Consider the following 18,657-nt stretch of genomic DNA (forward strand, 5'->3'; position numbering starts at 1 on the left):
ACTATCAAGAGAAAATGTGTATGAACTCTTTTCCTTTTTATTTAAAAAATTATAAAACTTATGCTCATAGTAAAATTCAGACAATTGAAGGGTAAACATAGAAAAGACCTTTCCTCAGTCCCATCTTGGTATCATTCTAGAAAATATTCTCTCTGGATGGAAGCATAAATTGTTCATTTAAAAAACACATGCCTGTTTCATGGATGCCTTTCCACATGAGCACATTCAGACTTGCTTATTTCTTCTAAGATTAGGTAAGTGACTTAACCAGTTGCCTGTGGATGGACATTTGATTATACACGGCATCTTCACAGGCTGGTGTGCTGAGTGGGAGTGGTAAGGACGGGGAGAGTTTTCACCAACTCAGACTAAACTCTAATGCTGGGAACAGACTTCTGGAAGCATGTGGTATGGCTGGGCTGGGGGGTGGCCTCAAAGGCTCAGGAACTCTACCATGAGAACAAGGTCATTCCTGCGGTAGCCCCGACAAACTAATTAATCACACACTAAGGGGGTCTCAGACAAGTAACTGCACATCACTTCTAAGGGCAGGTTAGCTTACACGTAAAAAAGAAAACTGTCATGTCACGTAGAGGAAATAATTGAAGTAAACTCCACAAACAGCAAAATAAAAAGACATGCTTTCAGAACAAGCTCTTCATTTGGTATCAATAAAATGGTTCAAAATAAACCAGAAGACCATGGCAAGTTATGTTGTGTTAATGTTGAAATGTTGTGTTAATGAGGAAATTACCATTTAAATTCAGCAGGTGAAAAGAATTTCAGCTCCCTTGGTAAGGAAGATGAAAAATAGGACCAATTAGAATTTTGGTAATACTGTTACCTTTTCCTTCACGTCTGCATCATGGTGATCAACTAAAGCTCTCATTTTCTGGGCACATTCTTCTCCGTATAACAGGAAAAACAGTGAACCTTTAGGGAAAGTAGGCTGCATAGCTGAACAGCCTTCTTTTTTGCAGCAGTTATTTATATTCTGAAATAGCGTAAGAACCCGAAGAAGGATCTCCTTTGCCACATGGCCGTCATAAAGGGAAAGAAATGATGAATCCACCTGAAATAGGAAACAATGACTATTATTTTTTAAATTTTTGAAAATATTTTTCATGTATATTTTCCCACTTGAAAACTACACTGAATACATTTAAAAAAATCTTGTCATAGAAAATTATCCCTAAAATCACCTAACATAAATGTAAAATCTTAATGCACCCCTATACTGTATACCAATGGAAAAAAAGAGTCTTCATAGTTTTAGCTGAAAAATTCTGTTTTCTTAGAGTCCTAGATTGTAGTCATTTGGAAAAACACCCATATCCTTTTTAAGGTCCAAGTTTCCTCACGGGAGCTCATCAACTCCCCAGACATTTGCTGCCCACTGCACACTGTGGGCATGGGCATGGGGCACATGGATGAGGTCACTGTCACAGGTTCCCTCCTTTACAGGAGTTGACGCCTGTTTGCTATCAGTACCGCCTTCGCTTTCTTCAGAACACTTATCACAGCTTTTAGTGATCTTGTTTTGTTACATATTTTTGTCTCTTCTCACAAGCTCCACGAGGACAGGCACCATGCCACACGCGCCCACTGGTGTGTCCTGGCACTCAGCCTGGCATCTGGCACATCCTGGGGACTAGGTAGGTGAAGACTAGTGTTTCAGTGGATGTGAAGATACATGCGAACACAAGTAGGTCAAGTATAGGAGACGTGATGACATACTGGTACCCCAAAATGGACAGGCAGAACGATTACAATTTATATAACAATATGTCAGGGAGAACTTTTCCAAAATGATTTTTAAAAGGAAAATATGTTCATTACAGAAAATTTAGGAAATTCATATATAGGCAAAAAGAACCAAATAAAAAAAAATCTGTTAACATGTTGAGATAAATCTTTCTAGGCCAAATCTATATATTTGTATACTTATAAAACAAATATGTAAACTACTTACTTGGGCACCAAGTAGTCCTTCTGCCATGGCTGGATTTTCAGATAAATTCACAAGCAGCTTCAAAACTTGAACCTGAAATAAGAATAATACTGGTTTGTTTCAGACCAGTGAGCATGGATTTTCCCTTCCCGGCAATACTGCCCTCTCACTGCAGTCACATTCTAAAGTCCTGCCTGGGCTTCCGGGTCTGGCTCAAATCCTTTGCCCCACAGAGCCCGCTCTGCGTGCATCTTGTGAGGGCCTCTCTCCTCTTCCACACCTGGCACACTCCGGGAGCACTTCTCACACAGCAGGCTTATTTAAACCTTACTTTTTCATGTCCATCGTCAGGGAAGAGATCCTGAATGTCTCATTGCCTACCCAACCCCCAACCCATGGTAATAAACTTAACATCTGTTACATAAATGAGCTTTATTATGATTACTGGTAAGTGAAATACGATCTTTGGAACAAAAAGAGAATCTCTCAAAGCTTGATTTATTTCTATTTAAAGTATGAAAATCTTGGAGCAGTTCAGTTACCAAGACTAGATAAAAATATGGCCCTTTTCTTTTTAGTAGGTTACTATGAACCTTTGAGCTGATCTTTTTTTATATGAAAAATATGTTAAAATCTTTCAAATAGGCAGTGATAAAAATAATCAGCAAACAAATGTTAACTTCTAGCAGACTAGCTAGAATATCGGCATTCCCATCACTTATAACTGGTCAGTATAGTAGACCCCCTATCTGCAAGGGATACATTCCAAGACCCCCAGCACATGCCTAAAATCATGGACAGTATCAAACCCTATATATACTATGTTTTTTCCTACACATACATACCTAGGATAGTTTAATTTACAAATTAGGCAAAGTAATAGATTATCAATAGTTAATAGAATTCCAGTAATGTGCTATAACAAGTGAATGTGATCTCTCAACATATCGTTCGAATTTTAGTGTTTGTGAAGTGAGCACTCTCAGAGGATATTGTTCTGTGCTCATCCTTATTTTTTTAATGTTTATTTTTGAGAGAGAGAGAGAGAGAGAAAGAGAGCAAGTGCAAGTGGGGAAGGAGCAGAGGGAGAATCCCACTGACAGTGCAGAGCCTGATGTGGGGCTCGAACTCACGAACCATGAGATCATGACCCGAGCCAAAGTCAAGAGTCAGATGCTTAACTGAGCGAGCCACCCAGGTGCCCCTCACCCTTCTTATGAGGTAAGGTGACAAAATGAAGTGAGGTGAATGACACAGGCATTTTGATTATTTGGCTACTAGTGACGTTCTGATGGTAAGTCAGAAGGATCATCCATGTCCCAAATGTGGTTGACAGCAGATAACGAACTACGGAAAGTGAAACCACAGATAAGGGGGGACTACTGTAAAAACATCATCAAATACAATTCCTATTTACAAACAACAGTCATATAAAGCTATACTTTGTAAAAGACACCTGAAATTACACAAAGTGAGGAGTGGGGAGTGGCGAAGGTGCTCCCCACCAGACCTGGGAGGGAACCTATATCTTTATTTGAGAAGACTTTTTTTTTTTTTTTGAGAGCACAAGCCAGGGAGGGGAGAGCAAGGGGGACAGAGGATCTGAAGTGGGCTCTGCGCTGACAACAGCGAGCCAGATGTGGGGCCTGAACTCATGAACCATGAGAGATCAACACCTGAGCTGAAGTCGGAAGCTTAACCAACTGAGCCACCCAGGCGCCCAGGAGACTTTTTTTTTTTTTTTTACATGGGCACTCTGTGTTTCTATAGAACATTTTGAAAAAGTGATAGAAAAGCACAAAGGAAAAGGAATTCACCTATATTTCCGTGACTAGAAACAATCACTATTAAGTTTTGGTATTTTCTTTCTGGTCTTTTTATATACCTATCCTATCTATGCACATATTCCTTTGATTATGTTGTACATACTAATTTGTTAAAGAGGATAAAACGGTTTGCTTAATTTTATTTATCAACTATTTAAAAAATTTTTAAATGTTTATTTTGAAAGAGAGAGAGAGAATCCCAGGCAGGCTCCATGCTCAGCGTGGAGCCTGATCCCCCAACTGCAGACAACTGAGGCACCCAGGCGCCCCACCACTGTGCTTTTATAAAAGACCTACATAATTAGTACCTGTTTCTCTATCCAAAAGAAATCCAAAGAGGATTTTCGCTTTTACAAAACAAAAAGGCAAAAAATGAAAACAGGGTTGGGTGCTTGTTTTGCAGCCAGCATTAGTGGGGGCATCATGCACCCCGGAGCTCCTCTCGGCATCTCAGCATCAAGCAGCCATAGCTTTGAACTGTGCCTGTGAGCATCTGCGCTTTATCTTGATTTATTTTGTGCATCTGTGAGCAAGATTTGTTCCACGCTATCAGAAAAGCCTGAGAGAGGTTTTTTTCTTGGGTCTGGGACCACTCAAAACTTTTTCCATATGAATTAATGCTAAGTGCTGCTTCGCGTCAGATTTACAGGAATGCCCTACTTTCAGATAGCAGGGGAGACCTGTGTTTGTATTTTGGTTTGAACCATGTTAAGCTCTTTCTCTTGTCACGTGTGCCCTCTTGTGGTGACTCCATGACATTTCTTTCAAGCCATTAGTTCTTTGCTCTCACTGGAGATTTAACAAACACAGGGTTTATTTATGTTAATCTTCCATTACTTATACTTGGTTAGGAATCACTGCTGTACCCAAAAGATTATTATAGGATGGTCAGACCTCTTATTAAAAATAAGATTTCTAGGGGCGCTTGGGTGGCTAAAGCAGAGCAGCACTCTTGATCTTGGCTCAGGTCATGCCCCTGCATTAGGCTCCATGCTGAGAGTGTGGAGCCTGCTTAAGATTCTCTCTGTCTCCCCACCCCTCTCCCCCACTCATGTGCTCTCTCTAAAAAATAAATGAGAAAAAAATTAAGTAAAAGATTTCTAAAAATAAGTTTTCATTTTGGTGGTTATTTACTAAGAAAATACCTAAAACGGGTACATTTTCTCACAAGTGGATTATTGTCCATTAGCAGCTCATTTGTAAGTTGGAACTTTGCATTCACTTTTTATGGAAAAATGATGTTATAATTGGGGTCAGGTTCCCAGACAGACCAAAAAAGCAAATTTTCTATCCCAGAAATGCTGTACTAGGCAATGGAATGGAAAAACAAAACAAAAATAGAACATACTATTGTGGTGTGAGTCACCTTCTAAAAAAGTCATAAAATATATTAAAACACAGACCGTGTCTGAGACAGATCCATACAGCCCCAAGGCCAGACTCGCCTGGCTCGAAACTCAGCGTTTCTCCTGAGGTTTTGGGTAAAGCAGCTGCAGACTGGGGAGAGGAGATCTGTCCTATATTTGTGATGCTACTGGGAACAGGGAAGGGTTTCCATGGCGCCTCAGAGGCTGGAAGTTACCTTGCTCCCCTGGGGAAAGAGATGTCGATGGGTGCTTATGTTTTGGAAACTGCGTATGAATGGATCATACTGCAAAAATACTGCTAATAAGATTATTACATTTAATGTTCAGTGCCTTTGGGTAAATCTTAGACCGGATCCAAATAAGTCTGGCTACTGGCAATGTGGAAAGTCTGGAACAAATTTTAAAAGGACTGTAGTGAGGCTCTCCTCATCACATTTGATAACCTCAGACATAAGGGTTATGATGATGTTGAATATTTGAGGTATGGCTTCAGTGATGTTGAATATTTGGGGTATGGCTTCACGTTTAGTCCTTCTAAAATGCTCATGTTTTTCTTTCAACCGTGCCAGAGAACATTGACCAATATAGTAAAACGCTGATGAATGACCGACCCAACTAATCGGAACCTTTGATTAGTCTACCTTCTGTTTTTATGCTGTTTCTCAAAGAATGGCACTTGAGAAAAATGCCCACTAATATGAGGGGTTTACCCAAGTTACTTTCATGGGGTGTTTCCTGAGATCCTACTTAATTCAGGTTAGTCTCTGTTACCTCCTACCATCTACACAACTGGTCAAAATCAAGCACCGAGACATCTATTACTAATTAAAAGTGGTTTTCAAAAGATTTTTCAGCAAATAATGTCTAAATCAAAAAAATGTTTCTAACCCCAGGCTAAGCAAAAATTCAATCAACCAGCATTAACTCAGAGACTCATTTTACTCAATTATGTATAATTATACCTGGTGGTGGGGGGAGCCACCCATGTCACCTCAGTAAAAGGCAAACTGGTTTTCAGAAAATCAAACAAATGTCAATCTATGGATAAGTGAAATAACAGATTTTCACAAATTAATTTTAAAATTGAATATTTGGGGATAAACATAATTAACTTTCTTGGGTCCATGAAAAGCCTTTTAATAAACTTTCAATTCCAGGGACGCCTGGGTGGCTCAGTCAGTTAAGTGTCTGACTTCGTCTCAGGTCATGATCTCGCAGCTCATGGGTTCAAGCCCCGCATCGGGCTCTGTGCTGACAGCTCAGAGCCTGCAGCCTGCTTTGGATTCTGTGTCTCCCTCTCTCTCTGCCTCTCCCCCGCTTGCACTCTGTCTCTCTCTCAAAACTAAACAAACTTAAAAAAAAATAAAAATAAAAAACTTTCAATCCGAGTCTTAATAAACTTGATGCAATAGTTCCTTGCACTTCCAAGTCATAACCGTTTCATTCGTACCTTGGTACTTCCGTTTCCTGTAAGCAACACATGGAACAGGTCTGTGATGTAATTGTGAAGCATGTGCTGGTGGTCGTTTGTAACTGTCATGTTTGTTAACAATCTCAGTCCAGCCAGCTGCACAGCAGAGTCCAGGGGACCAGAGAGGACATCCTTACAAACTTGATTGATGTATACCTAGGGGGGGAAAGAAGTGAGCATCTTAATTCTCCAAAAGTCTGTCTGTTAAATAGTAACTTTTCTGCCCGGTGGAGCAGGGCAGTTGTTCAGGATGAGACTGGCTCCTCAGAAAAGACATTTCTATCCAGCCCTTGAACTTGGGGAACTTTTTTGATTTTTAAAGCTACCTTTGGGTAGCTTTTTTGTTAATGCCAGGCAATGTGCGAGCATTTTACAAATATACCTGACTTAATCCAGAAGAGGATGGCCATTTTACAGATAAGGACAAGTCCTCAAGGAACTTGGATCCCCAGCCCAATATCAAGCCAGCTGGTAGGGGAGCAATGTCCAATTCCAGAGACCATGCTCTCAACACCAGTGGTCTCTCAATTATTGGGGGCTTCCCAACTCAGTCTACCTTTCTGTGTTAACTGGTCTAGGCACACTAGGACCAAGGAGGAAGACATGTCTGGCCATTTGGCATCAAGGTAAGTATCTTAACAATAGGACCCTATCCTTACCAAGTAAAGAAGAGAGGAAACAGTGAAAGAATTTTTCTCTAGGGTTAGTTCTATCAAAAGGAGAGGGAAAACTCTTTGGCCCAGTTTTCTTATTTACCTAGTTTATGCATACAAATTCCTCCTTCCTGATACTGTTAACTGCCACTGGCAAAACAAAATGCAAACAGTACAGGAGTACTATTTCACACATGACAGAATTGAACCCACCGGTGATGGAAAGTTTTCTGAAACTGTTTTCTATTTCTGGCCAGGATCTTTCCAGCTTGGAAAAACTAGGTCTCACAGATAATTACTATTCACTTAACTAAAAACTCCACCAGAAGTTCTAACTGCTAAAGAAAAAAAAAATTCCTAATATGAAATGCTAAGAAATTATCAATTGTCCCATAAGCCAATTCTAAGTTTTTTAAAAAACCAAAGGTATCCATGGTACCATAGAAACTAGAGTAATGGCAGTAAAGTAAAGAGAGACTAGATTTTTAGTCTTGTTTCAGATCTGATATAAGTCACCTGGATCTCTTTGGCCAGAATTTCATCACATACCCACCCATCCTTAGAAAAAAAAAAGGGGGGGGGGGGACATTTCTTTAGCTCTTTATAAATCATATATCTTCATAAGAGGCTGATGTCTTTCAAAGCATTTCCTAAAATGCATTGAGCATTTTTCTTTTTTTTAATGTTTATTTATTTTTGAGAGAGCGCACAAGCAGGGAAGGGGCAGAGAGAGGGACAAGGAATCTGAAGTAGGCTCCAGGCTCTGAACTATCAGCATAGAGCCTGACCTGGGGCTCAAACTTGTGAACCACAAGATCATGACCTCACCCGAAGTCAGATGCTTAACCAACTGAGCCACCCAGGTGCCCCAATATTATTTTCTCTGAGTCTTTTCACCGGTTCAATTTTAGCAACAAGATCACCAGATGGGCCACCTTGGTTATTCCTGGAGCTGTGCCCACCTCCCCTTGCTCCTTTCTCTTGGAATTCCCTCCCGCCCCAACTCTGCTTCTAGAAACCAGACATTCTTCAGAGCCAGGTTGTACTCTACCTTTTACAAAACTTTTGGATGAGATCTCGTCCTTCTATGTACTCAACAATGTTTTACTTACATTTTTCCTTTAAGTACTTCATGTTCTGCCCTGCATCATGCCTGTTTATGGAGTTGCCTTCTCTCTCCTAGCTTTCTTAAAACAAGAGTTAATTGTGTTCATTTCTAAACTCTGTACCACAAAGCAGGAGCTCAATGAATGCTGAAAAAACAGAAGTTCCTAATTTATTTTATCTTTCTGCTGATATTATCAGACTCTGACCAGTTTCCTTTACCACACTTGGATTAAAACGAACCCCAGGAGTGCCTGGGTGGCCCAGCTGGTTGAGCGTCTGACTTCAGCTCAGGTCATGATCTCACGGCTCGTGAGTTCAAGCCCCACGTCGGGCTCTGGTGCTGACAGCTTGGAGCCTGGAGCCTGCTTCGGATTCTGTGTCTCCCTCTCTCTCTGCCCCTAACGCACTAGCATTCTGTCTCTCAAAAATAAATAAACATTAAAAAAAAAAAAAACGAACCCCAAACTCAAAAGCATAAGGCACCTCTTACTGCCTGGTTCAGATTCCTCCTTCCTCTGCCTTATTCTCCATAAAAAATGGGCAGAGGACCTGAATACATATTTTTCCAAAAGATACACGTATGGTCAATAGATAAATGAAAAGATGCTCAATATCACTAATCTTCTGGGAAATCACTAATCTTCTGGGAAATACAAATCAAAACCACAGTGAGGTCATATCTCATACCCAGAATGGCTACTGTCAAAAAAAAAAGTCTTGGCAAGGATGTGGAGAAAAGGGAATCCTGTGCACTGCTGGTGGGAATGTAAATGGTACAGCCACTATGGAACGCAGTATGGAGAGTCCTCCAAATATTAAATATACAACCACCATACGATCTAGCAATTCCAGTTCTGGGCATTTATCTGAAAACGGCAAAAAGAATAATTTGAAAAGACATATGTACCCACTATGTTCACTGCAGCATTATTCTTAACAGCCAAGACACAGAAATAACCTGTGGTGACAGGTGAATGAATAAAGCACATGTGGTCTATATACAATCGAATATTATTCAGCCATAAAAAGGAAGGAAATCCTGCCATTAGCAACCAATGGATAGACCTTGAGAACATTATGCTAAGTGACATGACAGAAAAAGACAAATACTGAAGGTATCTTTTATATGTAGAATCTAAAAAAGCTGAACTCACAGAATTAGAGTAGCGTGGTGGTTGCCAGGGGCTAAGGGATGAAGGAAATGGGGAGATTTTGGTCAAAAGGCACAAGCTTCTAGGTATAAGACGAGTAAGTTCTGGGAGCTGATGGATAACAGGGTGACTATGCTGTATTATATACTTGAAAGGTGCTGAGAGAGTAGATCTTAAATGTTCTCACCACACACACACACAAAAGGTAATTATGTGAAGTGATGGAGGTCCTAGGTAACACCATAGAAGACTCACACATTTGTGATTTCAGCTAACTTACCTTTATCTTCACTTGATTTTCAACATTCACACTCAGGTTATTCAGTGCATTTAAAGCCTTCTCTTTAATACTGTGGTTGGGATTGTTGATTTTGCTTCCAATGATTGGAATACCACCCAATTCACGAATAATGACCTAAGAGGGAAAAAAACGAGGACCATCACTTCAATATGCACCCCCTTCATCAAACTTTTTGCATCTACAAATACAAATAAAAATTAATGACCCTTTGGGAATACCTTTCCTATGCACAATCTGTATTTCTTATTTTACTTATTTATTTATTGTTGAGAGAGAGTGAGACAGAGGGTCCAAAGCAGGCTCTGTGCTGAGAGCAAAGAGCCCAGTGCAGGGCTCAAACCCACGAACCGCGAGATCACAACCTGAGCTGAAGTCGGAATCTTAACTGACTGAACCACCAAGGTATCCTTGTAATTCTTATTTAAAAAAAAAATTATTAAATTTTATTAAAATTAAATTTCCATAAGTTTATAGGTAAGAAAATAGATTGGAAATAAATTACGATACATAGTTATTTAAAAACTAGAGCTTGGAGATATACAATGAAGATTTGCAGAGCTACTTAAATGATCTCAAAGCAATTTACAAATGATTTTCCTCTGAAATAAGTTCTGGGACTTTCCTATTATAGGCAAATTTGGAAAAGTGTTATGCTTTGCTAAACTGTATTCTTTGGAACACAAATCCCTCAAGATATTAATAGATGTTCCATTAAGAAAAAAAAAGGTTTCGGGGCGCCTGGGTGGCGCAGTCGGTTAAGCGTCCGACTTCAGCCAGGTCACGATCTCGCGGTCCGTGAGTTCGAGCCCCGTGTCAGGCTCTGGGCTGATGGCTCGGAGCCTGGAGCCTGTTTCCGATTCTGTGTCTCCCTCTCTCTCTGCCCCTCCCCCGTTCATGCTATGTCTCTCTCTGTCCCAAAAATAAATAAAAAAAGTTGGAAAAAAAAAAAAATTAAAAAAAAAAAAAAAGAAAAAAAAAGGTTTCATGGTTAATTTTGAGAAACTCTGTGTATATTAAGTGCAAACATTTCTTTATTGTGAAGCATTCATATATTCATCATGTGCACTGGGAATCTCCAAGAGGGGACCATTCAATATAGCATTTCCATGAACTGTACACAAAATAGAGGGAAGAGTGGGGTCAGAGGAAACACCTGTCAACACCTGGAAGACTTGGGAGTTCCACGCAATTTGGGAAATGATACCCAAATTTCTGAAGAAATAATAATCTGGGGGATTTCTCACCATCAGTTGCAACACTATGCTACTACTATGCGCCTTTGTCCTCAACATTAAAAGATGCATTAACTGCTTCTATTCTTACAAGAAAAGTAAGCTGAACATTACTCCTGTTGGGCCAAAACATGCCCTTCTATGAGAAAAAGAACAAAAGAGTATCTTGCCATCATCCATTTTTTACCAACAGCCCCAAGCCCTACTCTACTGTCCAGAGTGGGCTCAGCACTGGGAGAAAAAGAAACCCCCTGTGCAATCCAGGTTCTTCCCAAAGAACTGCGATTACTAGAAAACAGATTTTTGTTTGTTTGTTTTAACTATCCTACTAAAGTAGATGAAGGCACTGTAATTTACGACCAGGGGCACCAACTTCCATTAGCCAAGAAAACACTCGTTCAAGCAGTGGCTACAGACACACTCTTCAAGCTACAGTTTGTTTCAGAGAGATATGAAACAATGGCATCAGAAACAGCACTATATAGGCATGCTAACAGTCACCATCTGTTGTTTTTGTTTGTGTGACGCTCCCCCCTGCCCGGGGGGCAGACAGAGCACCTCTTTTCTCCCATTTAGCCTCCGATGGGACGGCTGGGCGAACGTGCTCACACCCACCACATCCATCCCCTGCTGTCTGGCCGTGAGATGCTCACGTGAGTCAAGCCTTGCTACCCATGGCCCGGGGAGCCTTATTAGCACAGCACCTGACCCTGGCTGAGCAATTCCACCTTTCAGGGATGGAGGCTTGGGTGGCCAGTGGCTTTCTTTCCATCCTGTGAAGAAAACTTTTTTGTGGCCAAAGAGGTAAAAAACCAATATACAAAAAGAAGCAGGGATAAGCACAGCCAAAAGATGGAGGGAGGGAGAGCTCTGATAATGCATTCCGGAACCTTAAACGTTTCCACTTGTGCCTGAAGCCAGTGCTATTCTTGGATGTCCAAGTTAACTGAGCTCAGTGTTTTCCTTTTTGGTTTAAAATAATTTAAGCTGGGGGCGCCTGGGTGGCTCAGTCATTTGAACGTCCCACTTTGGCTCGGGTCATGATCTCATGGTTCGTGGGTTCGAGCCCCGTGTCAGGCTCTGTGCTAACAACTCAGCCTGGACCCTGCTTCGGATTCTGTGTCTCCCTCTCTCTCTGTCCCTCCCCCACTCATGCTGTCTCAGTCTCTCTCTCTCTCAAAAATAAATAAATATTAAAAAAATTTTTTAAATAATTTAAGCTGGGTTCTGTCACTTGCAACTGAAAGAATATGAGTAATCAACAAATATTTTTATATCTCCCTATAAATCTCAAAAGTTTTACAGTAAACCTTATCATGCTGGAAAAAACTTGACTGAAATAGAGTGTAAATTCAACATAGTTTTCATGACAAAGTTAATGAAAGGCATTAGTTAAAAACCATTCCTTTTTTTTTTTTTTTTTTACTTTTTCTCCGTGGCAGTAATAGAGAGAAGGTAACATTCAAATTGAGCTAGACTTAGTGTTACCAAGTCGCTATTGGTAGAAGGTAACATTGGTTAGTGGTTGTTAGCAATCAAGGGCCCACCTGCATCAGAACCACCCCCACAAGACTTACATATAATAGAAGGCATGTACTTCAATGTTAGATGTTTTCACTTTTCAACTACAACAAGGTTGAGTTTCAAATAATTTAAAAAGCCATGCAATACTAAATGTGGTGTAGATAACATTTATCTACTAACCAACGTGATGCCTGTGATGAACTTCAAGGGGACCTCAAATCCCAGTAACACTATGTCACTATTAGGATGTGCTTTTCAGGAGCAAACATTATGCTGTAGGGATACATCCCCACACCGTATATATGAGGAAAGTGAGGCTCTGGGATTAAGTACCTTATCAGGGTCACAATTACTGCTAGGGTGTAAGAATGGGAGGCACCCATTCTGAGACTAGATACTTACTTGGTTAGCTGAAAAGGCTGCATTGTTACCCAGAGTGACCAAAGCTCTTTCGATAATTATAGGATCATCAGTGGACTCAAGCAGGTAGAGGAGTTTCTGAAGCTGGTCAACATTTAGTATATCATCGTATGAACCATCGGTTAAATCTTCTGCAGAAGAACAAAGTTATTTAAAACTCTTTAAAATCAATAGGAGATTAAAGGATTTTTATTTTTATTATTTTGAGAAAGAAGAAAGTGAGGGGAGGGAGGGAGGGAGGGAATCTTAAGCAGGCTCCATGCCCAGTGTGGAGCCTGACATGGGGCTCAATCCCACAACCCTGGGATCATGATCCGAGACAAAATCAAGAGTCAGATGCCTAACCGACTGAAACCCCCTCCCCCCAAGTGCCCCTAGATAATATTTTTAAACAATATTGAATGCATACTCTGATGCCAGGCACAGTTTTAAGCATGTCATCTACTTTATCTCATTTAATGTTCCAGTAACCTTTGGAAGAAGATACCATTATAATTCTCAATTTACAGATGGTAAAATGAGGCTTACAGACATTAAGAAATTAGCCAACGGTCACTTGGTATTTCTTAGTAAGGCACTGCATGCTGAAACATTTTCTACTTCTTTTAAAAATCAGGTACACCTGTCCAATGGAACACTTGCCTAGAGGCATAGATTATTGAAGGAAAAGGGTTTGCATTAAGCAGATGTTTTCTGATCACAATTTTAAGAATACCTCAGGCTGGAGACAAAGTTATGGGAGTAAGCCAATCAGGCTGCTAGTGTGGCATTTTTGTTTGGTTGGGATTCTAGATGCTAGAATAACAGTTTTGCTGGGGACAAGGACAAAAGCAAAGCTCTTGTTTTGAGTAGAGCTAGAGCAGCTGAATACTGGATCTGGTCAGTGACTTTTAGAATTTATCGCTCTATCTTAAAAGAAACCCACAACTATATTTACAGAAATTACCACAGGAAGAATAGAAACCATTTTATAACACCATCATTGTGTGTTCGTTCCTGAAAAATGAACCTATGATTACAGGTTAGACAGTAGACATGTCCACAATTCACTGCCAGGGGAGGGGCAGCCTACAATAGTTGCTATATGATGTCATATCTGTGCCTTTAAAAAAATATATTTATTTTGAAAGAGAAAGAGATGGAGACAGAGGATCCAAAGCAGCCTCTATGCTGATAGGACAGAGCCCGATGCAGGGCTTGAACTCATGAACTATGAGATCATGACCGGAGCAGAAGTTGGAAGCTTAACTGAGCCACCCAGAAGCCCCTGTGCCTTTTCGTTTTTAAAATAGATACCAAATTATTAAAGATGGTTATCTTTGGGTGTTGGATTTTGAATGACTTGTTTTCTATCCTGTGCTTAGGAATACTTTTTTTTCTTTTTCGCAATAAATATGTATCACTCCTGTAATGAAAATTAAGTACAGTAAAACCTTGGATTGCAAGTAACTTGTTCTGAGAGTGTTCTGCAAGATGAGCAAACATTTCTAATACATTTTAACTTGATAAAAGAGCAATGTCTTGCAATGCAAGCAGTATGTGATGCCGAATGTCACATGATCACAACTGAGCCAATGGTGTTCTCTGTCTCTCACTGCAGGATTGTGGGTGATCATCTCCCATGTTCAGATGCTCAGCCTCAGGCTGCGGTGTTTGGCAGAAATCAGTGAATTTTCAGAACACTGGAAGGTGCTCACAACTGGCACTAGTGTATTTTTTGTCGCTTCAAAGCGCCTGTGGACAGTCCTTCACTTTTCTGTATTAAGAGTAAGCTTAGGAATGCTTGCTTCATTCTAGGTCAGGCTGCCTGCAGATATAGACCCTGTCCTCTGCTGCCTTACATTGCCGGTTACATTAAATACAGTATATGACCAGAGTTTATTAATACTGTACTATAGTCAACATCCATGCGAGCGTATACAATGGCCCCATGCAGAAAAATGTCGGAAAAAAGGTGGTAAGGAGATGATTACTTTTGAAGAAGGAAATCTCACACTGAGAAGTATGAAGGAGGTGTGCAAGTGGCCAAAATTCAAGAAGTCAAAATTCAAGAGGTGGCCGAGATTTTATAAGAAGCCGATGTCTGCATCTCATCTGCAGAGGAGGAGGAGGAGAAAGAGGCAGAGGAATCCCTCACTTCAAATGCAATTAGGGAGATATGTCAAATGTGGGAAACTGCAAAATTTTGTAGAAAATCACCACCCAAATAAGGCTGTAGCAGTGTGAGCAATGAATCTGTTTAATGACAATGCAATGTCACATTTCCGCAAAATCCTCAAAAGGAGGCAAAAGCAAGGGTCACTGGCTAGGTTCCTTGTTAAAGTTGCATGAAAAAAAGGATTCTACAGAGCCAGTAGACAGCAGTGACTCTGTTAGTGATCATGAAACTCATTCTCCACAGTAATCCTCCTCTCATCTCCCTCACACCAGCCACGAAGGTTGTCAAAGGTAAGTGCAGGTTAATTAATTTATTTTTCTTTATATTTTGTATTTTATTATTTTGCATTATATTACAGTATTGTAATCATTTTTATATGAATATCTTTCGGTTGTGGAATGAATCATCTGAGTTTCCATTATTCCTTATGGGCAAATTCTCTTTGATATACAAATGCTTTGGATAAAAGCATGTTTCCAGAACGAATTATGCTCTCAAACCAAGGTTTTATATACTGTATAATGTCACATATATAGAATCTAAAAACAAACAAAAAATGAGTTAATCAATAGAGATTGGGGTTGCTGGAGGCAGGCGAAGGGGGAGTGTAAAATGGATGAAGGTGGTCAGAGTACAAACTGAGTTTAAGATAAATCAGTCTTAGGCATGTAATGTACAGCTTGGTGACTACAGTTAGCAATACTGTATCGTATATTTGAAAGTTGCTAAGAGAGTACATCTTAAAAGTTCTCATCTCAACAAAAAAATCTGTAACTTTTTGAGGTGAGAGATGTTAACTAAACTTACTGTGATTGTTCGGCAATATGTACAAATACATAAATCAAATACATCAAATTGAATCAAATATATATACCATATATTTGATATCAAATACATACATATCAAATCATTATACTGTATACCTATCACTAGTACAAAGTTACATGTGAATTATATCTCAATTAAAACAAAAAAGATCATCTTCTGAAATCTAAGGTTGATGCTAAAAAAATGGGTACTTCTCAAGTCTTCTTCAAAAATAAAGGTGAGTAGCTTCAGGAAGAAGGGGCCATGAGCAACTTATTTTGTAAATTGCCTGACCTAAGGTAATGGTGACTTTGGAAACTGGTAAAATTAAGTTTAAAAGTAACACTATCCGCGTTTACCAGGTTAAGAAGGTATCTGAAGTCCAGGCCACCAGACCAATTACCTATATGGAAATCTCTCAAGGACAACAAATTAGGCTGTAAGTAAAGGTAAATAAAGATCTTTAAAAAAAAATTGTTTTCCTTTGTGCCAAAAGGAACTACACTTTCCCTCTATTCTGTTTTCTTAAGAGTGTTTCCTTGAGCAAAGTGGTAAAGCTGACCCTGGAACAAGGCAGGCGCTAGGAATGCCAATGCCTGAGAAGTTGAAAATCCATGTATAACTTTGGACTCCCCAAAACTTAACTACTAACAACCTGCCATTAACTGGAAGCCTTACCGAAAACAGTCATTTAACATACATTCTGTATGCTCTAGGTCTTATATGCTGTATTCTCATAATAAAGAAAATCATAAGAAAAATACATTTTCAGAATTGTACATATATTTACTGAAGAAAATCTGCTTGTAAGTAAACCTGCACAGTTCAAACCCTGGTTGTTCAAGAGTCAGCTATAACTGTAAATCCTCTGTCTCTTTGACATAAATGAACATCTTTTTAAAGGCTAAGTAACCCTCTTGTCAGTTTACAATGCAACAAAGTGTTTCTTAGAGGCTTTGGGACTATCTGTTTGAAATGTAAGCATCAAGAAAGGTGAAGCCCTGATCTCTGAGTTTAGCCTTGGCACCTAGCTCCCTGTTGTCACCTCCTGTTTATCCTAAAGATACTGAGAAGTCTTATTTTTCCTCTGGATAAAGGCAATTAGCTAACACAAATAGCCACCTCAATTACTAGTGAATATACGATGAACTACGTGTAGCAAATGGTGTTGTCAAGTCCGCTTAAGGACATGTTAATCTTGCCAACAGGCAGGTAATATGAAATAGATTTTTATCTGCCTGGGTACATAAAAGAGCGAGCACTCTTTTTCAATCCCATTAGCAGATTGCCTGTGACGACTCGGCAATCTAGTTTAATGCTTATTCAACAATAAAACTCTTTAGTTCTTTTGTCTATTTGTAGAGAGGAATTTCTTAGTTGGTAGTTTTAATTATTTCTGTAACAGCGTCCATGACCTGAAATATTCCTCCAGAACACTCAGCAAATCCTCAGAATCCCGAATGCACCAATCAACTTTTGGATGGCAATTTAACCACACACTTTGTTCACCAGGAGGGTACCCTCCCATGCAGACAACTGTTTCAACTGATATATACACCTGTGTCTGTACTTCAGGATCTCTCTGCAACTTTGTGTATGAACCAGTGACATCAAGGTACCTCCCCTCGGAGGCTGGGCCGAATGCAGGCAGAGATAATCCTCAAGGGTTCCTTCTTCCAGGGCAAGTCCAAGCACAATTTCATCATCTACCGCTCCAAGGCCAGCAAAACCCGGGCCACAGTAGGGATAATCCCTTTGGTAACACAGAGTCCGGGAGCAAGCTTTAACGTGAGGAATAATCGACATGCTTTTGAGAAACCTAATCAACCCTCCGCTGTGACGCCGCACTCAGGCAGGAAAATCGGGGCAACTTTTCATCCCACGATTTTGAACCAAATGGAGGCAAGGGGCGGCTCAGAACCCTACCCGCACCCAGTCAAGCGGACGACCCGCCCTCTGCACCTGTGGTTCTCGACCTTGTACTTCTCACGAATCTCCCTCCCGCTCTCCCTCCTCCAGCTCGGCTCCTTTCTCTGCAAGCACGGGAGAGCCACGAGCGCCAGCAGTCTTCAACCCGCACCCTCGGGATAACACCGAGGCCCCGCCGGCGGTCCCCGGCCACCTGCTGGGCACCCCTGCGGCCTCACCTGCGGAGCGCGAGGGACGCAGCCTAAGCCCGCGGTCGCCTTGCCGCTGGCCCCGCGTGAGCTTGTAAATGCAGTAGCAGGCGCCGGCCCCGAGGACCAGGCCCGCCGCCACCCAGCCCACGTGCCGGGAGCGGCCCATGCTACAGCTGGGGCTGAGGCGCAGCGCTGGGCCTGGCGCGGGAGGCTCCGAAGCAAGCGGGTCCCGCCGCCACCCCAGCGCCAGCCGAAGGACGAGAAAGGAAATGGGGCTTGAGCTCCGCCTCCCGGAAACGGCCCTGCTAAAATAGTAAAACCGCCCACTCCGGCCCCCAAGCGTCCAGGCCGCTCGGCAGAGGAGGGGCGGGGGGCAGGGCTATGTGAAGGGCCGCAAGGACTGCGCGTCTCCCAGGGGGCGCACTGGGGTCCGCCGCTGTCCGGAGGCGGGCTGGCCCTCGCTTCGGCCCGGGCCCCGCCCCACCAGGGCCGAAGCCCGCCTCCTTCCCGGCTGCCCCGGGCGGTAGGGGCGTGGAACTTCGGGTGCAGCCCCGGCCCCTCCCCCCCCA

General features: G+C 41.3%; 1 protein-coding gene across 1 annotated transcript; it reads right to left on the reverse strand.

The window, feature by feature from the left end:
• Window positions 1-13: 13 nt before the first annotated feature.
• ARMC10 (armadillo repeat containing 10) lies at window positions 14-18,550 on the reverse strand. Its single transcript, XM_042916217.1, has 6 exons — window positions 18,116-18,550; window positions 12,986-13,134; window positions 9,807-9,941; window positions 6,595-6,771; window positions 1,973-2,044; window positions 14-1,072 (listed from the first exon to the last, which is right to left on the reverse strand). The coding sequence occupies exons 1-6, from the start codon at window positions 18,252-18,254 to the stop codon at window positions 821-823; spliced, it is 924 nt and encodes a 307-aa protein (XP_042772151.1). The 5' UTR covers window positions 18,255-18,550; the 3' UTR covers window positions 14-820.
• Window positions 18,551-18,657: the final 107 nt, after the last annotated feature.

Source organism: Panthera leo, chromosome A2 (genome assembly GCF_018350215.1).
Source record: "Panthera leo isolate Ple1 chromosome A2, P.leo_Ple1_pat1.1, whole genome shotgun sequence".
In the NCBI taxonomy this organism is placed as follows: domain Eukaryota; kingdom Metazoa; phylum Chordata; class Mammalia; order Carnivora; family Felidae; genus Panthera; species Panthera leo.